Source organism: Chelonus insularis, unplaced genomic scaffold (genome assembly GCF_013357705.1).
Source record: "Chelonus insularis isolate UGA/USDA-ARS -01 unplaced genomic scaffold, ASM1335770v1 contig_388_pilon, whole genome shotgun sequence".
NCBI lineage: Eukaryota > Metazoa > Arthropoda > Insecta > Hymenoptera > Braconidae > Chelonus > Chelonus insularis.
Genome location: NW_023276544.1, coordinates 29,131 through 55,341, shown reverse-complemented (window position 1 = coordinate 55,341; position 26,211 = coordinate 29,131). Strand labels below are relative to the sequence as shown.

The 26,211-nt window shown below is 29.3% G+C and overlaps 2 protein-coding genes and 1 long non-coding RNA gene across 8 annotated transcripts in view; 2 read left to right on the top strand and 1 right to left on the bottom strand.

Moving 5' to 3' along the window:
• The first annotated feature begins 102 nt into the window (after positions 1–102).
• Positions 103–4,022, top strand: LOC118067537 (uncharacterized). 5 transcript variants are annotated; one of them, XM_035084315.1, is made up of 7 exons: positions 103–227; positions 1,194–1,336; positions 1,447–2,075; positions 2,203–2,337; positions 2,448–2,739; positions 2,903–3,033; positions 3,802–4,022. In XM_035084315.1, the coding sequence occupies exons 3-7, from the start codon at positions 1,929–1,931 to the stop codon at positions 3,952–3,954; spliced, it is 858 nt and encodes a 285-aa protein (XP_034940206.1). In that variant the 5' UTR covers positions 103–227; positions 1,194–1,336; positions 1,447–1,928; the 3' UTR covers positions 3,955–4,022. The 5 variants fall into 5 exon arrangements, 4 of the variants coding, with proteins under 4 accessions (XP_034940206.1, XP_034940207.1, XP_034940208.1 ...); XM_035084316.1 differs by having other exon boundaries at positions 178–195; XR_004690397.1 differs by lacking the exon at positions 103–227 and adding an exon at positions 3,384–3,541 and having other exon boundaries at positions 914–1,336; positions 3,802–3,931.
• Positions 4,023–8,452: 4,430 nt separating this feature from the next.
• Oatp74D (Organic anion transporting polypeptide 74D) overlaps positions 8,453–26,211 on the bottom strand; it is a 40,900-nt gene continuing 23,141 nt past the window's right edge. For both annotated transcript variants that reach the window (XM_035084322.1, XM_035084323.1), the window contains 10 exons: positions 19,426–19,784; positions 18,947–19,335; positions 18,185–18,411; positions 16,559–16,699; positions 15,592–15,714; positions 12,339–12,503; positions 10,478–10,824; positions 10,013–10,253; positions 9,403–9,531; positions 8,453–9,298 (listed from right to left, as the gene is read on the bottom strand). In XM_035084322.1, coding sequence (XP_034940213.1) covers positions 9,129–9,298; positions 9,403–9,531; positions 10,013–10,253; positions 10,478–10,824; positions 12,339–12,503; positions 15,592–15,714; positions 16,559–16,699; positions 18,185–18,411; positions 18,947–19,335; positions 19,426–19,746 — 2,253 coding nt within the window. In that variant the 5' untranslated portion in view covers positions 19,747–19,784 and the 3' untranslated portion in view covers positions 8,453–9,128. The remainder of the gene's footprint in view (positions 9,299–9,402; positions 9,532–10,012; positions 10,254–10,477; positions 10,825–12,338; positions 12,504–15,591; positions 15,715–16,558; positions 16,700–18,184; positions 18,412–18,946; positions 19,336–19,425; positions 19,785–26,211) is intronic.
• Positions 12,769–13,506, top strand: LOC118067543 (uncharacterized). The gene is made up of 3 exons (XR_004690398.1): positions 12,769–12,862; positions 13,000–13,256; positions 13,417–13,506. It is a non-coding gene; the product is annotated as an uncharacterized lncRNA (long non-coding RNA).

Sequence of the window (26,211 nt, the reverse complement as noted above, 5' to 3'; positions counted from 1 at the left end):
CATAACAATAACTCATATACTATACTCGTAAATATAAAACTTTTGCCATGAAAATATCATAAAGTTAGCACATTTATGTATTATAAAGAAAAAACGCTAAGGTAAACACTGGGAGAACATATTGAATAAAAATTACTGTCACTTTCCAGAAACGGCGTGTTTACATTTTCTGAGAACTGGAAACTATCAAACAAGGTTGATTAATTCTACTTTCATTCCGATTTACCGTAAGACATATTTCCTAACGCTTTTATTCTTTCTTTACAAGGAATATTAATTAATTTAAAGCACAAATATTTAAATTATTTTTAAAATTCTAATTTTTTATTATTCTATTTATCGTCAGCTGTATAGAAAATAAGATTAATATTAACAGATGGTAATTCAGAGATTTAATCTTATGTAGGTCTTAAAAAATCCTACTATATCAACACTTTCACATACCGACTGAGTCATTTCTCTATTTTTTGAAATAAAAGTTTCGGTGGTTGAAATTCCAATTTTATAATTGTACTGTTATTTTATAAGATATTTAATCACTTTTATTGAGTATTAAATAATTAAAAAATGAATTACATTTATTTAATAATACTGCAATTAATGAATTTTATCAGAATTATTTTTGATTTGATATGATATCGTGAAAATTTTATAGTTGTGTTCGATCTTGACTTATTGCTTTATTTATAATTCTAAAACATTTAGTAAAGAGTCATAAAAAATTAAAATGACACATTTTTAAATATTTTCAAATTTATATTTGTGGTTAGTGATATTTTTCTTATTTCATATAATGAAATACAAAATTGAAAGATATTTATAGTATACAACTACGTCAGTTATAAAATCCTAACCTTGATCTATAAAAAAAGAATAAATTTAATTCTATTTACGAATACGTTGATTGAATATTAGAGAATCAAATTTCTTTAGCAATTTAATGGCTTGATTTTCATTTATTTTACGAGTTCCAAAACGTTGGTTATCCGTAGAACAAACTCAAGAAATAATAACACTAGTTTTAGCGTGATGCCAATAAAAATTTTGTTTACAACTCACAGAGGACATATATATCCACACAGCATGTTCTCTTATAACTCTATATAAATAATATTAAGTGAAACTATAATGATCAAAGATGACACGTTCTTTCTCCGCTATTTGTATTATTATACTATCACTGTTATTAATAGAGTCATCAGCTCAAGAAACAAAGAGAGTTATTGATCTCAGCATTTTTGATATCATTTCTCAAACGTTATTACGAACAGAGCTAAAAATAGCAGAACTTCTTGAGATTGTTAAGAAAGTTGCAATTATTCATCATGAACGAGAAGTAAGTTTTTAATCTTATAAACCCTCACTATTTATTTTGTCATTTGACAATAAAATCCTCATAAACTTAAAAAGCCTTAAACTTTTATCCGAACAAAATGTATCTTGCAGTTCAATTCTAAAAATGTGTCATCATCTTCACATTCATTGCCCACTAATCTAGCAGAAATGAAATTAATTAAATATGATTTATCAAAAATTCGAAAACCAAAGCGACCAGTTGATGACGCTCCTGCTAAAGAAGACGTGACAGCACGTAAATCCTACAGATCAAAATATGCTAGCGATGAAGATGATGATGAGGATGACATCGATGAAGATGGTGATAGTAATTCTAATGTCAACACCAACATCAATACTAATACCAACATTCGAAAACGTCCATCGTATGCCAACTTTTTCAAAAAATGATATATAAACTTGGCAGCTAATTGAATTAATCAAACTGGAATAAATAGAAATGAAAATGAATGCTTTTTTGGCATTGTTCTTTTTGAATCCTCACCACAAATTTTCCACTGTCAGAAAAATGGAATGACAGCTTTAATATCAGTAACTATTATTTTTATGCTCTGCGCTCAATATCATGATATATGGTTTTAATTGAAATTAGAGAAACGTATATAATCAAACGAACAAGACTGGAAATAAGTGAAACTTTTCTACGAAAATATTCTTCCAAAAACATGGTTCGTTCATTATTTCCTATATTTTTAGTCGCTTTTACCATTACTATTCAGGTGAGAAATAAATTTTAACTATTATTTTCAATTCAAGAGTAAATGTCAATTAATAAATATTTTTTAAATTCATCCGATTCCTTTATTAATGATGATTTCAGTGTGATAATAAACTTCTATTTTATAGACTTGTCTTTCAACCCATGGTGATCCTTCACAACATCATGGCCAACGAAACATCAATTCCAATACCAATATTAATGCAAACATTAACGCCCATCATCGTAAATATCGACGGACTGATGGTCCAGTCCATAGTGAAGTGAGAATAAAATACAAAAAACCATTATAGGCCATAATATTACAAATATTTATAATTAATAAACTGTTCAAAGGTTTGTATTTATCATCAATAATCAATCTAATATTCAGGTTAATAAAGACACTGCAGAGAAAATAGTAGAAGCTGCAGCAGTGGCGTCGGCAGCAGCCGATGCAGCGAAGATCGTCACAAGATCGTTGGCAAAAAAGTTGAGTGAAAATACTGCTGATGCAGTAGCAGATGCAGTTGTGAGAGTTTTAACTGGCAACACTACCACTCCAGTTCATAAGGTAATGAAAGTAGCAGCAAGGGCTGCCAGGAGAAGTATCAATGCCAACAGCAACACCAATGTTAATGTCATAGGACGTCGGGAAACATCCGCAGAATTATTAGACGATGATGGTGAATATATATTAACATTCTTTAATTCAATTAAAAGACACTTGCTCCGTTATTATGAAATTGAATAATTTTTAATTTTTTTCGTATTTGTAATCATGTGCCAAGATTTAAGCACAGAAATTTTCCTAATGATTGATGTATGGAATGTTGTTTTTAATAACAGATGACGTATATGCACGCAATGATATGAATGCAACAGCTCGAGAGTTAGATTATGCAGAAGAAGGGCATGAGAGAATTGAAGATGATGAGTTGGGCGCTGAGGACGATGATGCTTTGGAAGATGATACTGCGGTTTGTATTTTTCACATTTCAGTACGATAAGTTCAAGGTGCTTTAACCCTTAAGGGTAATTCAGATCGAATACTAAGAGCATTGTATACATGATTTCTTTTTGGTTTAACTTACGATTTTCTCACTTTTAAAAACGTGAAGCCTTTAGGAGATAATTTTTCTACTGATCTGAAATTACTCTTTTGAGCTAAATTAGCTTGACTTTATACTGCAGAGTATTGATAATTATTTAATGGCTGTAGTGAAAACAATCTATTGATGATTTATACAACATTTATAAAAATTGTAAATTATCCATTTTGTAATGGATACAAATTTATACCGACAAATCGTTATGCTTTAATAAACAGGATCCAGATGAGAAAAAAGTGCCAAGGAGTGTAATGATACGATTAAAAATGCTATTATTGCGCTGGCTGAGAAAATTAGTAGAACAGAAATATAAAAAACCGGAGTAACATAAGCTGCATGGATTTTTAAATATCATTGATTATATGAAAACAACATAGTAATTAATATGACAAAAAACTGATGAATTAACTGATACCAATATCAATTTTTCATAAATTATAAAAAAGCATTTATTTTAAAACTACTGTCTCATAATATTTAATATCACTTCATAAGTAGTGAAGTTCAATCATTATTGTTGAAATATCTAATCAATAAAATGAAATAATAATTTTTTATAATTTGTGAAAAATAAAAAGTGTGATTTTAAAAAAGCAATACAATAAGTTTTATTATTCAACTCTGCCTCAATTTCAGAATATAAACATGAACAGCAACACGAACATAAATCGCATATCTCGACGTTTTTATAGTGAACCTTGGTCATCAGGAATAAGAATTGCACGTCGTAGTTCGTCAAAAATAAGAAAAGGAGTACCAAAAGGGGCAATCTTATATCGCTTACTTTAAGTTAACTTAAATAATGTGAAGTAAAACGTTGTAATGATAATTACGATAATAAAGACTATTAAAAGATATTGAATTTAATTTTAAAAAATTCGTGAATTATAATAATAATCATCATAATTTTATTACAATACATATATTAATCAATAAATCATTTAATGAATTAATTTATTTATGATAGAATAAAATAAAATGAATATTAAGAGATTATCTATTCATAATTATGGCACTTGCCTTTCTATTAAAAAACAAATTAATTATAATTATAATAATAACTATTATTACAAACAATAAAGACCGTCAGTATAATTATAAAATAAGTTAATTAGACGTTGCGTCATCATTTCATTCAGTCTTAGCCCTTGGATTGATTACAAAACTATTTAAATTTTTTTAAACACTTCAGAAAATTTATTACTAATCCATTTTGTTAATAATTGGAACAATTTGTTATGAAGAAAATGTTATGAATAATCCTCAGGCTAATTATAATTATCATTCATCAGAGTGTTTGTGTATTAAAAAAGGTACATGAGTGATGCGGAGCGTGTTTTGTCAAACAATATAAAGTTTTACAATTCTTGTTATATGTACATCATTAATTCTCAACTGAATAGTTCATTATGAAATTATAGTACAATCTTTAGAACGTAAATACGGCGGTTTAATTAATAATTACAATATTTCGTATTTGTTTATGCAATAATTGTATCAAAATGTTTGAAATTATTTTTCTAATAAATTTATCTTATAAAATATTATATAAAATACTAATTATAAATTTATATAACTGTAATGTATTTAAAAAAGATATTCGAAAATAATTATTGTAATAATTAAAACAATAAAATATGCAAAATAATGATATAATAATAATAATAATAATAATAATAATAGTAATAATGAATATATTATAATATATACAAAAAAATTATCATTATTATGCATTTCCATGAATATCATTTAATATGTTCTGTTTTCAACTCTGTTCATAAATTAACGAATTATAAGTCAAAATTACGATTCATTTAATTTACTTTTCATCTGTTTATATTATATTATAATATGATAATTTTACATTTCCCTTTGCCATTTTATCCTTCTCTGTATTCAACACTTCTCATCTATATTCCACATTAAAGACTAGCAATTTAACTTACGCAAGGATTAAATGTTTTTTTTTTATTGATTATTTTATTCAAAATTAATTTGAAATTAATTCAACAATTTCTTTTAGGAGGTTTCATTAAGTGGCTTTATTGACATACTTTTCGTCATTTCGTGATGACAGTGAAATAAAATGATAGTTTTATAACAATATTTAGCTATCAATAAATACACTGATTTATTAACCCTTTCATAACTTGTGTTTACTAAAATATTTTTTTTTTCAACTTTCTTTTAATATTATATTTGACTATTTAAATATCAATAAATATCTTTAGGAATCAAAACAAAACCAATAGTATTTTTATAACATCATTTTAAAAATTCTATTCAATACATATCAATATCAATAAAATTATAAATAATTTTTCAAATTTTACATAATATTTCAAAATAAAATAATATATATTAATAAAGTATTTATCTAATGTACTAAAAAAAAAAATTTTAAACGATAAAATAAATATTTATAAATTAAAATAACGAGCAATATCATTTTCTCTATTTAAAATAAGAGATTCAGTTCTGAAAGAGTTAATTCACACTCAACATAATTCTTCTAGAGGCACTTATAATCTATTATTGATTATTGATTTACTTTCGACAAAATATATTAATTTTTTCATTTGTTAAGACAGTTTGACTACTTAAAAATAAACCTGGAAATGCAGCCTCCAATGAAAAACCTCCATAAAGTCGTAAACTTTCGTCATAGATACTTAAATAGTAAATCCATCAATTAATCTTACAATCATGTGTATAAAATAGTATAATTATGGATATTATTTATCATTTGCTATAATTAATTTTTTTTTCTTTCTAAATTAATTCACTTTTTTTCTTCTATTTTTGAAAAATTCAAGAGACAACAGAGTGCTTTTGCGGAACCTTGAACTTCTATTATTTTATAGTACACTTGGAAATTCAATATTTAGAATGAAATGCTCTGAAATGCAGTAGAATTATAATTCTCATGGGCAGTTATCAGTTTAATGAATAAATTCGGCAGTATTTTATTTCAGTTTTCTGTAATATTTAACTGTAAAAATGATATATAATAAATATCGGATAACGGCAGTGTTGTTTAATCTTCTAAATCTCAGATAAATTCAAAATACCGTTACAAAATTGATGAAAACATCGAATCAGTTATTTTGAACAGTGAAAATAGCCGAAATAATGGATTAAAAATCACTCTTGTTAATGAACGATAATAAAATGATATTTTAAAAATATGTCTATAGTGATCAGAAAAATATTTATAGAATTACATGAGTTTATATAATTATTCAATAATCTGAGTAATCCATTATTTCTGAATTTTTTAAAAATGACAATATTATCATGCGAAAAATATGGTTCCGCGATGTCACAATATTGTCTATATTATGATCTTTATGTCAAGGGGTATCGGTTTGGTAATATTATTGTACTCTTTTATTTACAAGTGCGGAAAGAGAAATACACTACTATATATACTACGTATGAGCAGCCTGCTGTACAATTAACATCTCTCACTCTTTCTTTCTTTCTTTTTCTAGTGATCACAAATGGATGAATATTTGCAAAAATAACCGTCAATTCATTGGTACAGACAAACAACAACAACAGCAACAACAAGTAAGGGAAGAAAGATTTACTTTAGACCGGCATATAATTTATATTTATGAGCAGACATTTTAGCTTTACTTTGTGCTAAAATAGTATTTTATATATTGTTTGTTATTTTTTTTTTTTACATTTCAGTATTTTTTTTTTTTTTATGATTGTAACAACAAAATATTTAAAATAAAACTAAAATAACAAATAAATTTAAACTTTTTAAAGTTTATTATTAGGAATGTTTGGTAGTTAAATTCCTGGATTTCTTTTTCAAAGTAACTATCTCTAAATAAATTTTATAAAAATATTTGTCCATTTATTTAATAAATATTCTAGCACAAAGTAACACTATAGATGCCTATTTATCAGTAATTTAATTACTCTTACATTTCCGCTATAATCAGTGAGAAAATACTTGGGCATTTGTACAGATATTTGTAATGTGCATAGGAAATAGTAAACTCTATGATGATAATTGAAAACCGTAAACTCTCAGTCTCGATGTGAGCTCAATCTCTTTTTTTATTTTTAAAAGTTTAAATCGTAACATAACAACTTATATTTTCATCTTATTTATTGCAGTTTCTTTAAATCTATTTATTTAATATGCGACTGTATTATTTCCATCATCATTATTATCGTTAGAATGTAAATAATAATGATAAAAAGTACGGTAAGTAGAATCAAAATAAAATTTCTTGGAGAACAGAGAGCCTAAATATCCTACTGCACGTAAGGCTTCAAGAGCAACAGCTTAGGTATCATTTTCTTTTTTAATTATAAAAATACAATTTCTCATGAAGATGATTGCTATTTGTATTCATCAATAATCTAATGATGATTCTAAAGTATTTTTTTTTATTAATCTTATCTTTGTTAATCGTTCAAATAAAAATTCTTTCATCTTCCATTTCCTTAATAACTTTTGAACCTTTCAATTTTTAATGCCCAGACCAAATTTTATTTTCCTTTTACTCTATCTTTTATTGGATGTCACTTAAAACACTAGACAGACATTGGCAATGCCATTTGTAAAGTGTATGATATTAAAATACAGCTCTTAGATTTTTATTATCATTAATTCATTATTAATATTAATATTACCAATTACTTTTTTCTATCAATTAATTATTTTTCTCATTAATTTATTATTATTTTAGTTTTTAAAAGACCTTTCATACATGTTCACTGGTATTAATATCACCCCTGTGATCCGTCAAATTGTCTAAAAATATTTTCCATGTATTATTCATTAATTATTTAATTAATTCACTCATTACTATTTTAATTTGTCGTCTTTAATATCGTATTTTTTTTTTTTACTTCTCTCATATTCGCCTTTTTTTCAATTTACTCCATTCTCACTGTTCTATCTATACACTGTACCTATCACGTCCTCGTGTTATATTTTATATTTAGCGGAAAATTATTTTTGTTATGTGAAATGGACGGCGGTACCGAGATTGAAAACATTCGCACTAAAATCTTGAGCTCAAATTTTTCTCATGAAAAAATATGTACATATACAATCTTTAAATCACATAATTTTACAAAATTTAACACATCTTACTTATTTTTTATACATTTTGGTGAAAAATTATTTCATTTACATTAAACAGTAAATAAAATAAATTTTAATTTTTCCTAAAATCACAAATATTATTTCACTAATAATTAATTTAATGATTACTTTATAAATCTTAAAAATCGTTGATTTTTTCGAAATAATAAATTTCAATATCACATGACTAAAATATAAAAATATCTTCAATAGCAGCTTAGCTATGCTGATTGATTCAATAAAATTATATCAACTAATTAATTAAGTCTTGTATATTTTTTTCTAACATTAACCAGCCAGCCGATTATGTCAGATCGTTGATGCTGATTGCGTTAAAAAATTCACAAATAATTTTTAAAAGTAAATACATAAATATATTCATATTTTTCATGAGAAATGATTTGCGTATGCTTTTCCATTCTGCAACTTGACACAAATTCCAGTTCTCGTTTTTTAGGTAGCACCGTTATATTTAGGCGCGAATAGTACATATAGATATAGATGTATGTATATATATATATATATTTATGTATATATATATTGCCTATTCATCGACTAAACGTTATTTTCATTTGCATTGTCTTACAAACATAATTACTCTCATAATTAATAATTACTCCACATCGTCTTATCCACCTGCACGTTTTTATGGCAATACTTATTCCCTAATTACTGATAAAAATTAACACGCAGCTGAATTATCGATGTGACATTTCTATTCGTTATAATTCAGTTCAGTGTACTCTTTGCTCACTGGTTTAATTATATCTTTCACATGAAATATCCTCTTACTCACCTTAATGGTCTAAAAAAAATATATTTTCTTATTTGTTTTATCATCAACCTTTCATAGGTAATCGTTGTCCACTGTTTGGGCATCCTGGGATTTGAGAGTAGTCATTTCTTCAGCTGAACCCTCTTCTCCCGTTTGCTCATCTACGAAATTTATACTTCCTGCTTTGTACCATACAACGAGATCAACAATGAACGCTAATATAAGAATTCCACCTGTAGTGCCTGTGAAAATATATTTAATTAGTATATCAAGTCATTGTAATTACTCAGTATAATTGTACGTGAAACCTCTGAGAATTGTTGATTAATTTTTGTGGTGAACATACCATGAAAGAACATCCTGAATATATTTGAGTCGTAGAGCCAACAAGCACCACGTTCACCACATGCATATTCCCAAACAAGACAAGCAGAATCTACTACAGCTCCGTAAACTATGGGACAAGGTACGTTTCCTGTAAAAGTAAGTGATTTTTAAATTAATTACAAAAATAAATTATCATCAATATAATGGTCACAAAAATTTATTAAAATTCTCACGTTGAGAATTAAAGCTAGAATTATAAATCAAATAGATTGTTAGGAAAATATTCAAAACTTTTTTACTCCAATCGACGTCAACATCATAATGGATTAATGATATCTGTGCTACATGATCGTAGCATTGTTTATAATATCATTCATAAATTTTTATCAATAATTATTATCTTGAGTACTTTTACCAGAGAATAATTTGATCTAGAGTTATTATAGATGGTGTTATGTAAAGAAAAGAGTCATGAAGTTATTGAAACTATATTTTTCTCAAAAGTAATTTTGCTTTCCAATCTACTTGAATTGTTCTCTAGCAACCAATCTCCATAATTCTCTTCATGATATTTCATTGTATAGCAATTAATTTTTCAGACAAATCAAAAGTATTTGTGAAAAACATACCAAATAAACCAATGGCAAATTGTATGAGTCCTAAAGCCATGGCTTTGTCTCTGGGATCAACACATCGCAGTATCAAAAGCATCGATCCCACTTCACTCGTTGAGTGAATGAAGACAAACAAGGAAAACAGGATCATGTAGACCCAAAAGTTACTGCATTCAAGTTCGCAGTATCCAATTGTAGCTGAACTCAATACTTCTGGCATCGTTTCATTTTGCCCAACACATTGGCAGTTGTAAAACTATAAAAGTAATAATCATCATCAATTAAACTATTCCATTCAAGTAGAATAAGAAGAAGATTATGAAATATGCTGATAATTTATTCAGAAAAATGTTATCACCAAGAAAAATGAATCCATGCTATCATTAGCACTTTTTTTCTGAATAAATTACAAAATAACTCATAGATGATATAGCGAAAGTAAGTAATATATAGGGATTTTTTTGTGAAAATGAAACTTACTGATGAGACTTTACCATCTGTTATAGTGTAATTCGAACATCCCGCATGACAAGCTGAAAAATATGTTCTTTTATCTGCACCACATATCGGACTAAATTTATTTCGATCGCAATCACAGCTTGCTTCGCATGTTGGTTCAAAACCAGTTATTCCATCAGCCTTAGTAGTGAGACCAGCAAAATCATCCATGGGACAGCCGATGAACATTAAAATACCCATTCCTAACGCGTAGACCACTGCAGTGAAAGCTATCCAAGCAGCTACAAATCTGGCATTAGGTTTGGCTCTTAGGATAAAAACTCCACTGATTATTATGCCTAAACCCATCACCAAGATTCCTCCAACACCTAAAAGAATCAACAGAACATAATGAAAAAAAAAATAAAGATGGAAATTAACTTTAAAAAATCGTCGTAAAAAAGACATTAGACAAAATATACTGTGTCTACTATTATCTATGGTAGGGATCTTTGGGTAGATAGCATGAGCTTTGAAATATTGACCAAATTCGCTATGTAAATTTTAACACAGCTAATACATGAGAATAATTTGATTTTATAAAAGGTAAATGCTAGTTTAATTCATTTTTGCACATTAATCTGTTGTAAATATAGCTATTTACATACAATTAAAATGTGATGGTGGTATGAGAGTATAGCAAGGATTTGAGTATATTGTGTTCTCCAAAATACTGAATATCTTTTATAAAAGTAAAAATCGAATACGTTGAATTGAAAGACAAGAGGTATTATTCCCACGGATATTTGACACCGAGTATTTATGAAAAATAACGGAGTGCTATTACATTTTGATATTCTATTTAATCTCCAGCAAATGAGCTTACTTCTATTATTTTGGGATTAGACTTGAACACAGTTGATTTAAGCTTCATTCAGTCGACACAGTGTTTTAATCAGTAGCTGAAAAGTTGTGTTCGCGCACTTAAAATAATGCAGTCTGTGTGTGTCTTTTGTTTAGAGAAGCTTTTTTTTTCTCTTTCTCGCTCTCGAATGTCTAGATTCTACACTAATGTGTGGCATTGTTGGACATGGAAAAAAGGGGAAATTGAACCACATGCTTGCTTAAAATTTCCACAGATTACTATTGAATGACTTTTTCTGCTACAATTGTTCATGTTGTGTTATCACCAAAGCTAAAATTGAGAGCCCGAAAAATGTTCTTTTTTTCTTATCTGATTATCTTTATCTACGTCAAGACGAAACGCGCAATGATTATCGAGACCATTTTTTGCAATTTTTTTCTCAATACCATGGCTAGTTATCTTGTTGAATACAAAACTCAGTTCACCCTTTTGTTAGTTCCAATTTTTTTACCAGAATCTAACTTCTTGAAAGCCAAAAACGAATCACAGTATGTTTTCAAAATAATGGAATTACACAGTCATCATGTCTGGCTACTCTACTTGATATTCATTAGCTCTTTTTATTAAAATTATTCAAAAATATCCGTCTCCTAAATTTATCAGAAATATCAAAGACTTACATATTTTTTAATCCATTCTTATCAGCAATAATTTATTGTCAAAAGATCTAAATCATTAACTTGTAATAATTTGTCAGTTAATGACTAATGATAAACCAATATCCTGCCGTTATTTCAGCAATAATGGCAATATTGACTTGCTCTACTTGGTGTCTTAATTCGAGACATTAATGTCTTGCTGAGTTACGTCACAAACTTCAATGAGTTATATATAGCATTGATAAGTTAAATTAACAAATCCCACTTATCATATCAAACTATTTAACACATCAGTTCATCACGAAATTTTTTCTTTAATTAATTATCCTAGTTAATGAAAATATTTCAAAATTTATCATCATCAAAGTAGTAAAATCACCTGATATCATATTAGCATGATGAGCAGGAAGACGAAACTGTGTCTCCAAATATTTTGGCAAAAATGTGTATAATCCAGCGATGGGTAGAATATGGAGGACGCTGCTGGCAGTTCTGAACATGAGGATGTCATTTCTGAGCAGTCTCTTGACAGCCTTAGGAAAATCTGCAAGAAATAAAGATAGTTTTCTGTGAGTTTGAGTTGTCAAAAAATTCTCTAGCTATTTTACAACATCAAAGCAAAAACAGAAAAAAGGAGCAAAAAGTTTGGTCTAGGCGATGAGTATGCACATATGCTACGACGTATTTCATTCTCATTGGTTTATACGCGGCTTAGTACTCGAGGCATCGTAGATTTTATGTCGCGAACCTCGCAGTTGCCAGATCATATACGCAAGAGACTTAAACATTATTTCATCTATTGAATCTAGAAAATAGTCTACAAAAATTGTCTCAATTAAAACAAGCGGCTGGTCGATTAAAAGCTCAAAGAGTCCAGACGATATGTCTATGTATCATCAAGAGGTTCGTTAACGATTCTATAAAAACATTTAATCAAATAATTCTATTATTAGAATTAGCACATGTGCCTTATACTAACGTTCCTAAGATTAATGTCTACAATTAATCCCACGCTTTTTTTATATTTCTTTGTGTAATAGGCAAAGTCAAAAGAGGGGAATGGGAATTCCTATGTCGTCGCCGAGATCGTGGCAACCCCGCATAGACCCATAGACTATAAGGTAAAAGAAAAAGAAACAAGACGAGAAAAGACAGAAGCAAACCAAGAGAACTGAGAAAATTGCACTTGTAAAGAGAAACAACGAGTTGCTGAGGAGGAGGATGGAGAAAAAATTTATTAAAGTGTGGAATTAGCTGTTGAAAGGAGACAAGCGTCTTGGTGGTAAGCATTCAAGAGGTTGGTCTATTTTTTAGAGTATCATTTTCAGGATTAGACCATGTTTCTGATTAATTTAGCATCAAATTTACCACCATGTTATCTTGTTTACTTCATTCTTTCTTTCAAAAAATAGTATACTTTTTTATTTATTAACTTTGAAATGTTGTTCATGGTACAGGTGAATCAATTATGAAATTCCATATAAGTTTATTGCACATTCAACAATAGCCAACAATCATAGAATGATGCAGAGAATGTAATAATGTGGTCAAATAGACATAAACTATAAAATAACACGTGAAGCACTCATAGAAAAGTTATTATAAAAGTAATAATTTAATTTTTTATAAAAATTCTTTATGAGTAATAAAAAATTATTCAAGCCTTCATTGGATTATAATTCAAATAAAATAAAAATAATATGACCATTAATTAATATAAGTTTCAATAAAATCAACTTAAACATCATGACAGCAAAAAAAATTCCAACTAAATTCCATCTTAATTTCTTCTGAATGCTTCGTGAATTTTTGTTGAATTCCAAAGGACCTCCAGCACTTGGGATAAATTTTTTGCGATTGAATTATGGATTCTGCGTCCACCTGGGCCCTCAACTAAGATAAACGATGGCTTGTAAATTTTTCAAATACTGATTGGGAATTCTCAAATATTTGTATAGACACGCCTATTACTGAGTTATTTATTTTCTACTTTTTTTCAGGGTCTCCCTATAATAAAGAAACTAAATGGCAAATTATTCCCTTTGCTATTAAATAATTGATAGATCTCTCCTATCCTAAACTGAGGCGCTAAAAGGCTTGCTTGGAACGGACCCTAGGATTTTTTTTTTCGGGTTGCTTGACAGCCAAAAAAGAAACGAAACATTCGTGACCCTTCGATTATGTATAATATCTTTTTTGCTTTTTTTTAAATACATAATAATAGTCATTCAGCTATTCTACTCTTCTAGCACCCCAATGGGACTACCGTATAATTTGTAGATTTCATAAATATTGATTAGAAGCGGAACACAGAAGCTACAAAATGTCACTCCTATTTATTATTGATATTAATAGGGATAGCTGAACTATTTTATCATTTTTATGGAGCTGTATGAATTCATTTAGAAGTTACTACCATTATTTAGTTGACAAAAATTATCAAGCCATAGTTTTATTGAAATATTCATGATCAAACAATCAGCAATTATTTTTGAAAGTTATAAATAACTTGTCAGTATGATGAGTTGGAGTACTGCTTATGAAAATGCATAATATACAGTTGAATACTATTGAGTAATACGTGTGTAATATATATATATATATATAACAACCAACAAAAAAAGAATTTGCGAAAAAAACTGTTCAAAAGTCTCTATTAATCTACCAGAAACTATTAATATCTTTCAAGAGTTACATAATTCTTTTAAAAATTCATTTTTTAATAGAAATTTTATTCAAAAAAAAAAAAAAAAATCTTCTCTATAGGTGATAGAATCAGTAACTTGATATATAACTTTATTGATTAAAATAAAAAATAGCTTAAGGATACATTTAAAATCCAAGTAATGAATATAAAACATTCTTTATCAAAGTCATAAAATAATTTTGTTAAATTCTTTTTTTATCAAACATGAAAAAAAAAAATTAGCTAGTCACATCAACAATCAGCTCTGCTAAAAAATTATCAAGATATAGAAAAATATTACCGCCGCACCCTATTAAGAATATAATTAACTCAACTTTTAGCATATTCCCACACTCATACTACTTCTAACGACAAAAAAGTGCAAAAAATTCGGCGTAAAATTGAGTACATTATTTAATCGTGACGGACAACTTCATTTAAATATCCTTCAGCAAGTGAAACTTGAAGAGCGGAGGAGTTTGGTGGGCGTTAGAAATATCAAAGGCATGCGTGAGACAGTTGACAAGGAGATTGAGTGTCTCCCTTGATATTCTAGCACATGTTAGTGCACACGTGTCCTCAGGGTCCTGGCTCAATACGACCGTGAACTTGTTCCACCGTTCGCGAGTCGGTCAGTCATTATTATTGACTCACACACCAAGGGAGATTGGATACGCGTACAAACTCACGATAAAACTACCAGCCGGGTTATTTGTGGCAACGCCAATACGAAGATCGAAAGATTTCACTAAGTATTTGGCATCAAGAAATCACCATTCACGCACGTAAGTCGTATATATCTTTAGCAAGATGACAACATCCTAAAGAATATATTCGAATATCCTTGACACTCCTGACTAGTTAATTTACATTCACCTGAAGGTAAATAAAATAAAAAAATGCTTATTTATATGTGTGTATAGATAAAAAGTTTATGTCGACTTACCTCTGAGACTAGGTTTCTTTGAATCTTCTATCTTAGGTGGCGATCGACTGGTGGGCAATCGGGTGGGGAAAGCGAACATGGCAACGCTGACCAACATCAGCATGGCAGATATGAGAACAAGACCTGCAAGGGAAATTCTTTGATGAAATGCAATATTTCATATATGGGCATTTTTGTATACTTTTAGATCTAACATTGACCAACATCATTTTTGCTTCTCATTCAACCTAGCTTTCTTACTGGTTCAATCAAATATTTGTCACAATTTATGTCACACTACACTGATCAACGAAAAGCCAATCATTTTTCACGAGATGAAAACAAAAATTTTTAGAATATTATCTTCGCCAATTCATCTCTAATAAAAGTTGAGATTAAATAATTTAAATAAAACTGAACTTTATAAATGAAATACGAGCTAGAAAATTGTAAATTTTAAATTGATTGTCAAAGGTATAGAACTTGACTATGCTGTGTGATAAGAAGGTATCAAATTTGGTCCAATTTAAACAATGTTTCACTATCACTCTTCCAAGCTCTTAGGAAGAAGTCTCTTCAGATATCTACTGCTATTTTTTCCAAGATTACAATCATAATTCATGTACTAGAGGGGTTCAGTAAGGGTTGTTTTGATCCACAAGGGAGTACTTAAGCTAGCAAAAAAGGACATTTAGAGATATGAGTGTTATTTATGAGGTCTTGGGATTTTACATGATTGAATTAATAACAAAATAAGGAGAAAAAATAGTTTGATTGAATATTTAATTAAAAAATGGTAGATATTTTATTTTTTATTATGTGCTAGATGAAAATTATTGGAACAATAAATATTGCATTACGTAGAAGGATTATTTATGTAACTTTCCAATTACGTTGGGTAAAAAATGAGACTTAAAGGATTAAAGTATTTTTTTAAGGATTACTGAAATAGTACTGCAAATTTACATATTGATTTATTAGAACTTACCAAGCCACCAAGCACCAACCCACCTCGGGTCAGTGGGTGTGATTTGTGGATTAGCCGATAGATCAGCATACAGCATGGTGCAAAGGGAACCAAGAATAAAACCAAGTGCCGGACCAAGGATTCGCACTCCTATTGTTATGGCTGCAACATGAAGGATTATTATACAAATTGACAGAGTTAACTGCAGGAAGAGCAGTGAAGAATATAAAAAACCCGCTTTGAAAGTAGTCATTTTTGTTTGTAGGGTCATTAAAACTTCAGCAGACCAGAATAATACTCACGTTATTTGTAGAGGATCTTTTGAAAAAAAATTTTATTTCTATTTTTATTATTTTTCGGTTTTCCTGTAATATTGCGAGAGAACTTTTATGCATTCATTTTTGCACATTAAGTCTTTGCAGATACTGCAATTTAGAGTGATCTTGATACTCTTTTTATTTACCTGTGATTTACAAATAAGAATGTGATGGTGGTATAAGAGTATAGCTAGGATTTGAGTATATTGTGTTCTCCAAAATACTGAATATCTTTTATAAAAGTAAAAATCGAATACGTTGAATTGAAAGACAAGAGGTATTATTCCCACGGATATTTGACACCGAGTATTTATGAAAAATAACGGAGTGCTGTTACATTTTGATATTCTATTTAATCTCCAGCAAATGAGCTTACTTCTATTATTTTGGGATTAGACTTGAACACAGTTGATTTAAGCTTCATTCAGTCGACACAGTGTTTTAATCAGTAGCTGAAAAGTTGTGTTCGCGCACTTAAAATAATGCAGTCTGTGTGTGTCTTTTGTTTAGAGAAGCTTTTTTTTTCTCTTTCTCGCTCTCGAATGTCTAGATTCTACACTAATGTGTGGCATTGTTGGACATGGAAAAAAGGGGAAATTGAACCACATGCTTGCTTAAAATTTCCACAGATTACTATTGAATGACTTTTTCTGCTACAATTGTTCATGTTGTGTTATCACCAAAGCTAAAATTGAGAGCCCGAAAAATGTTCTTTTTTTCTTATCTGATTATCTTTATCTACGTCAAGACGAAACGCGCAATGATTATTGAGACCATTTTTTGCAATTTTTTTCTCAATACCATAGCTAGTTATCTTGTTGAATACAAAACTCAGTTCACCCTTTTGTTAGTTCCAATTTTTTTACCAGAATCTAACTTCTTGAAAGCCAAAAACGAATCACAGTATGTTTTCAAAATAATGGAAACACATGGTCATCATGTCTGGTAACTCTACTTGATATTCATTAGCTCTTTTTATTAAAATTATTCAAAAATATCCATCAACCACTGCTGTTAAAAACTGTACACTTCGAAAGCCTCTTGTTGAAGAAACTTTTTATCTCTTCTCTTTGAATGTCTAGGTTGTTTACTAATGTGTGGTATTGTTGAGAAAACGAGTTGAAATCTAACCACATGCTTAAAATTTCCACAGACTATCATTAAAGTTCTCAGACTGTATAACTCTCATTACTGAATGTTTTTTCATCATTTAAAATAATTACCATTGTTACACCACTGGCATTTTGCCATGACTCTTTGGCTAATTTGATTTTTGGTGAAAATATGTTCTTTTGTGTAGCCCCAACCCATTTGTTATGTGCTAACTTACCAAAATACAAAGGACTCTCGCGGGATGCAACGTTGTCGTCTATGTATGGAATTCCAAGTGTATAAACTGCAGTCTGGCCCATTCCTACGCCCAACAGGGACACAAAAAATATTGCAAGGACGACTGTTGTGATTTTGCTTTGGATCCTTTGCTCAGTAAGAAATTCACCTTCACAATACTCCACAGAATCAGAGTTAAAGTGTGGAGGACTTGTGGCAAAAACCCATCTAAAAATAAAATTATCAATGTGGCACGTGTTTGCGTTATCAAATGCGGGTTCCCGTATGACCTTGACAGATTCACGGAAAAAATGTAGCGTAACTATTGGTGTTATTTCAATTATAATATATAAAATTAATTATTTATTATTACTTAACAAATAAAAGATAGTTTTTTCGCTCCATTATAAATCATTTTTGACTTATTGATCAACATGTCGGCATTTTTTTTTATAATTAAAAGATAAAAATGATTCAGAAATAATTTTTAATGAATGAAATATTTTAATTTATCACCAAAAGCTTATTTCAGTTGATATTTACTACTAATATCGATAAAATAAATATTTGTGACTAGTTTTTGATTACAAAATATTCAAAAATACTTTATGTTTCATAAATTATCTAAAAAAAAATAAAAGATTCCGTCATGATCATATCGGTAAAAAAAAACAATTAAATTATTCATATATTCAATCCAATCAGAATAAAAAATAAAAAGTGAAACCAAATAAAAAAGCAACTAAATTGGAAGGATTCATACCCATTAGGATTGACTGTAGCATTGTTTTGTCGTGGGTCAAGTTTGCATAAATTGGCAGGAATGGCGTCAGTAAAATTAGGACCGCCGCCCTCTCCACCATGCCCTACAGCACTGACGAGCATTTCATTCTGCTGAATCAGCTGTTCCCCAAAGATAAAATGGGGAATGGAGCAGGTGAAGGAGCTCACCGCAAAGAGTATCATGCCCCAGGCAATCCACTTGGGTCTGTGACCTTGACCTCCGTAGTAAGTTAGTAAAAGAGACGAGCCAATTTGGCCGATTTCAGTCGCTGACATTATTATACCAGTTGTCTTTGACTGAATTTGGAATAGCTTTTCGATAGTTGTTATCACTGAGACAAAATACGTATAATACATGCCCTGGAGCACCTGTTGATAAGAAAAAAAAACAATCAAGGTCATAATAATCTATTTCTAAAATATCAAGGTAACTAATCAATTGATAGTATTCAGACATACCCAAGTAAGACAAAAAATAACTAAAAAAGCCTGCTTAGTCGCAAAAAACTGCAACCAGTGAGGCCTGCAAGGTCCCCATCCACAAGAAATATCAGCATCATCAAACTCTGTATGTAAACTGTTGGACTTTTCATCACCAATGGATAAAAGTTTGCCATTTTCTCCAGTAATGTCTATCACTTTTCCATTAACAATTGATCCATTATTATTAAGCTTATTGCAATGCATATCAACGTTTCCATTTAACATCTTTTCACTCGGGATAATTGTCAAAACATTCACAGCACCATTGGCAATCATCTGCGTGTCCTCACCCGCCATTTTTTTTGCGAGGTGGACTTATTTCCGATGCCTTTAGTCTGTAACATAAAACAAAACAAAATAATTCAATTTATGATCAATGAGAAACACATTTTATTTTTAAAAATAAATAATGACTTTCCCAGAAAATTACTTTAACAGCTGAGAACAAGTCATCAGAAAATATGTCATTGCTAAAAATGTACATCCATTTGAAGAAAAAAGCTCTCAACATGATGTTACTTCCATAAATAAACATTAATTGAAACATCTTCCCATCAGTAATTCTTTGAATGAAAATTGCATTTCAATTTCCGGACTCATTACAAGAACTTTCCTCCCTATTTTTCTCTAAATGGCTGGAGATAAGAAAAAGAGAAAAGAATGAGGATTGTCGTGAGAAAATAAAGGCAATAGTTATATAGCAAGTTGCTGGTGAAACAATTGGAATCGAAAGTTTGTCGAGAGTGAAACCAATACCACGACAAGCACAGTACCACCAACTCCACCTCCGTTCAATCGAGGACAATGGAGATCTTGCGTAGTCCTGCACAAGAGGCAACATGAGCTCAACGAGCATGAGAGTAAATATACAAACGCAAGAGTAACATCGTTATTGCGTTCAGCTGGTGTTAGAGACTTGGTCTAGGTCGCCTTTCACTGTCCTACTGACGTTATATAGCGGCCCTGCTAATGCTTCTCAATGCCAGATTCGCGTAGCTTACGTTATTATCACGACTGAGAATCACCGCCTCCAACATCTATTTCCCCGTTTATATTCCTCACTATGTAATATACAACTCTTTCCGCGATCTGCAGACTCGCGAAATAGAAAGCGATGACGTGAAAACTTTCACGATCATCTTGAATATTCATTCAGACATTGTGATCACCAGTTCCATCATTAATCCTACATTTTTTGCTACTTTTTTCAGTAATAAAAATTTAATTTAATCTTTAGGAAAACTGGAGATCAGCTAATTTACTTTTAAATTATTTTTTAAAAAAAGTTTTAGAGATCAATCATCTCAATAGTTGATCAAAAAGCAAAAAATATTGCAGAATAAATTCTTCAATGTCAATTTCAACACATCAAAAAGATCAAGCAGTAATATTTCTTCAACAACCTATTGTTGATGTAATATGATTAATAGAACTCATGTTAATGTTAATTGTAGAATTTATGAATGTACAGAAAATAGTGAATGGATTACTGAAAGATCATTGAAGTCAATGTTTAGTGTCTAATCGATGGAGGTTTCTGATCCTCAATCTCTGTTACGAGATATCATTTTATATCTACTAGAGACATATAAATGTATGCAGATCTACGATCGTTATATCTCGTGGTAAGCATTCACATCAAGGACAAGGCAGGCTTCCATTCCCTCATAGCTATAGAGTAGATCCTACTGGTTACTTGATATTAATCATAGTAATTTATTTATTAGCCTTTTTTCAGATACAAGTCTACATTCTATAACATTGTCAACAATTTTATTAAGAAATCAATTCCATCTTAAAGTAGTAAAAGGGGGATAAATCAACATGGACATAACTTAAATGGTACTGAAAAGGAAATATATGCTATAAATTCTTGAATAATGATTTAAATTAATTGAATTATTAGCTGGTCATAAAATATTATTAGTCCTGTATTCATTTACTTAGACCTTATTTATATTACTAATGATACATAAAACATTTCTGTTATTAAAAAAGCAGGTAGTAAAAGGTGACTTTTGACAGCAAACTTAGAAGCTGATGGCATTGATTCTCTGCTAATTATCTTTATTAAATGGTTGATCTAAAAATTGATCAACAGCATTATTTGGATTTTTTCTGAGCTTTTATTTGATAACTAGGAGGAAATAAACTTCCAATAATTGATATGGTTGTTGATGCTCGTATTATTTACGGCTGTCATGCCTATCAAATTGTTAAATAATTGAAATGAAGTATAATTGGTGGTACGATCAATGATTACATTTAAAATAAATAGACATGAGGGATACATAAGTAATAGCATACACATTGAATGTGAGCAATAAAGGCTAGCTTATACTCACCACTGTCTCTACACATAAAACTTCCATCATGTCGGACATACACATTTGATATAATAATAGATTAGTCTGGGTTCCTACCGTGAATTATCGACAATCATGCCAGCCTATCGACCACATCTTTTTGACCAAATAACACGCTACGTACTGAATATATCCCCAAGTGAATGTGTATATCTCTTTATCTATTCATCTACTTGATGGCCTACTATGTGCAATTTCCAACTTGCGATTATTGGGAGTACACTCATGACCCAACCGTCTGCCGTATGCTCAGTACAACGAATAAAATAACATCTAACCCGTATCGGCCGGAAATTCTCCCGTAATTTTTTACTTACGTCCATTCATTCACTTCTCATTTTTATTTCTCCTTCCTTTATCCTCTCTATCTAATAGTCTACTGCTTCTATGCTACTTCTTCCTTTGTACTATTTTTTTCATATGTAATCTATTGAACACTAGGACGCAAATTAAATGAACGTGTCATGTAGCATATAAATGAGTGTTGGAGATCACTTTTTCTGTGTGAAAGTCATTAAAAGCTTTTCAACAAGAGTTACTTGTTACTGTAATGTTTTATAATACTGTTGAATTCCTAAATATTTATGCTTCATTGAATGAGTTGTGTATATGTTGAACACACTTGTAGGAGTGTGATATCCAGTTTTGACTGGTTGGACACCAACATTTAATCTCACCGGAAAAAATCCCACTGGTCATCAGCTATTTGATTAACTTTCTTTCCTTATTTAATTAATTATTATCTATACTTTGGTAATTACTTTATCTTTATTGAATTTAATCTTTTATTTTAGCTTAATTCTAGTCCATCATTAAATAAAAGTCATAATTGAATACTAAAAATAGACAGTTAATTTTCATATCTTATTGAATCTTGGGACAAAAGAGTAAATAATAATTGTAACAATTAAATGGTTTTAACAAAATTAAATAAAATTTCTGTGTAAATCCAATGAATTTTAAATAATCCAAAGTGCATTAGAAAGCTTGCACTTTCTAGTTTTTTAAAAAAGTATGTCTGAATTTTTTATCACTTTTCATTGCTCTGTTAAATTGAAAGAAAAGCAAAAAAACATCCTGATTTCAGGTAGAAAAAAAAATTCTTCAAAAAAAGTAGTTTCCATTTTAACTTTTGACTTCTTCTAAAACCAGCTATTGAATAATATCTCCAATCCATAGGGCCTGACATATCATAAAGCTTATCTCCTTAAACATAATCATAGCATCAATAAATCGAGCTTTCTCACCCAAAAATATCCTTCAATAATTTTTGCTATCTCCACGAGAGTATTTTTAGAGAAATATTGTCATAAAATCAATACTCTATCAGCTATCAACACCTCTAGCATCATATTCCAGCAAGGAATTTGATGTAACAAATAATAAAAATTCCATCATAACAATAATTAAAATCTCAGCTGTACCAAAGTAGTTGGAGCAATTCAATAATTGAGACATTTGAGTTTGAAAACCGGATTGCGTTCACTGAGTATAAATATGTATCTACATACTTGACTTTTTGCTTAAATTTTATCTCATTATCTTTGGAATAGCTTAGAACTTGGAAAAATGTCAACTTGAACGAGTAACTATTCCATGACCTTATATAACCCGACCTCGTGACCCCTACAAGAACATTCTTCCAGCTGTTTGCGTAATAGCCAGCGTTTAATATACGTCGACGCATCGTCAAGCTATATATGCTATAAATTACTATCTTCTGTGTGTTGGGATTAATGATCATTAGTTTCTGTTAGACAGCTGAAATTAACTGTCTAATCATTCGTATCGTTCAATGGCAGAATCATGAATTAAATTCTTTAATGCCAATAAAATATTCATTTCTAATAAATTTATTATAAATATTTTCTAATAAATCATTCAAATTATTATTGCCTTTTAATTGATAATAAAAACAAGTTTTACTTGGAGATCAAGAATAAAAGGATTCTTTTGAATAGAAAGAAAATTTTAAGGAATATTTCCAACAAGAGTTTTTAATCAATAAAAATGGTGAAGAATTATTCAAAATAGGTATCTGTATATTAATAGTTAATACATAATTAATTATGAATGAATGAGGTCATTAATTGGATCATGAGAGAATTAGCTTGACCTAATTTTTAATCTTTTTATATAATAAATCAATAAGGAAGTAATTAGCGAAAAGTTTCATAATAATTTAACGAAAGTTTGATATTATTATTTTTTACAGTAACAAAGAAAGAAGATTAATATGTTAAACCTTCATTTCTTTCATTTTTAATATTAATCTTCTTTCAATTACTTTTTGCCATAATTATTTATTAACTCTGGATAATTAACATTATTAATCAATTATTAATGCTGGAAAATTTTTAAATATTAATTGTGTTACCATTCCTTGATACTTTTATAATAATTAATAATTAATTTTTGTATAATATATTAATGAACCAATTCTTTCAGTTGTCATCAATTGACCTCTTCATTGTTCACAAAAAATTATTAAAAATTCTATCGAGTTAAAAAATGATTTTTTTAGCTGATAATTATTAATTTAGATGGACATTTAAATGTCATTAGAGCTCTGAAGGCACTTGATAATTGTTTTTTATTGTTAATTCTTAAAAAATGTGACTTCATTAACAGATATGTTGATAGTTCTTGTAGATAAAATTATATGTATCATTTCATTCAATTATTTTGATTAGAAGCATTTGAATGAGCCACAAACAAATTATTTAAATAATGGATATTAAGCTACAAGCATTTAATAAAGTGTTTTAATAATAATAAATAAAACGAATAATTTTCGAAAATACATTAAAAATATTAGTAAAATTTAATAACAATTTTATTGACCTAAAAATAAGCATTTTAATTGAGAAAATAGTTCTTCATTGATGTTGGGTAAAAAGTTTAATGGAAAAATTTAATTTAAAAAATATGACCCTTTTGATATTTGATGTCATGGGTATGTAGTAAAAAAAGTAATTAATTATCACTTAATTCAGATGGCATATGACGACTTAAGACAGATAATGTTTGATTAATTAAAAGTTTACTTTAACTAATTCAATTCAATTATCTCAATGGATCCATTTTACATACAATATAATACCAAATAAATGAAAATAAATGACATCAATCAAGCAATTATGCAAAATTACGCTTAATTAAAAAAAGATTTTTCTTTATTAATAATTGACGGGTTTCATATTGCGAACAGAACTTCCATCTGAACTCAATGACTTTTAAAGTGATATTTTATTCGTTGAGTTGTTTTCAAACAGTACATAGAAATGAAGCAGCAAGTGAATAAATAAGTGGAAACAGTTTAAAATTGTTATGTACATACATAGATATAAACTTATATACACTACATCGACACATATGTGTTTATATATTCGTATAGACATCAACTATGCTGTCTATTCCAGTTCAAAGATTGGAGCATCATCATCATCATCATTGCCATTAAATGTGTCATTCGGATAAATTAGCACAGGATGTATGAGACATTACACCACACACAGAGACCTCAAATCCACGAGTGTAATACCACACGAAACGAGAGTAAGTAAACGCGTGTAGGATTCAGTGAGTTGTACACGTACACGACCAATGTATACGTAAGCTACCATTGAGACCTGACCTACTTCAAGGCGCGCACGCTTGCCTCGTCCCCGCTGCCCCTTGCTTGGTGACTTGATTCCACTGCTCCATCTTTACTCTTCGAGTCGCTTTGACCCGCCCGGACTGGCCCAGGCCACGATGTTAAAGATATGATGTGTCACCAGGCCAGGGAAAATTGATGGCTCGCAGTAGATCAGGAACAAAAAATCATACTCTTCACTACTTTTTTTTTTTTTTCAACTCCCTCATTTTTAGGGTGAAATATGCAACTCATCAATCATCACAGAAATTTGTTCGTGATTATTTCAATCAGCTTTCAAGCTGAAATTAAATCGTGAAAGCATTAAAAAATGTTTTCCCTTTTTTTTTTTTTTTAAAATAATGTCAATCATTAGAATGAATGACGTTGTTACTTGGAATGTGAATAAATAATGAAAGGGTTTTATTTTAATTATTTATTTGATATTTATTTTTATCTAGATGCAGTCATTGGTGCATAGGAATATTAATGGAGTTTATTTAAATGGATTTTCTTTGAATTGTTAATAAAAGTAAATTTAATTAAAAAATTATTATAATAAATGTACACTAAGAAAACAAGTAATAGTTTTTTCAACTAATAAAATAGAATTATTTTATATTATTTTTCTCTGAGTATTGATTTTTGTAAAATCCATGATGTCTTAGAAAATAGAAATTAAGGATTAAAAGACATTTTCCAAGCAAAATTTTTTTAAATTCAATAAAGAATTTTATTGCGAATATTTCAAATTTTCTC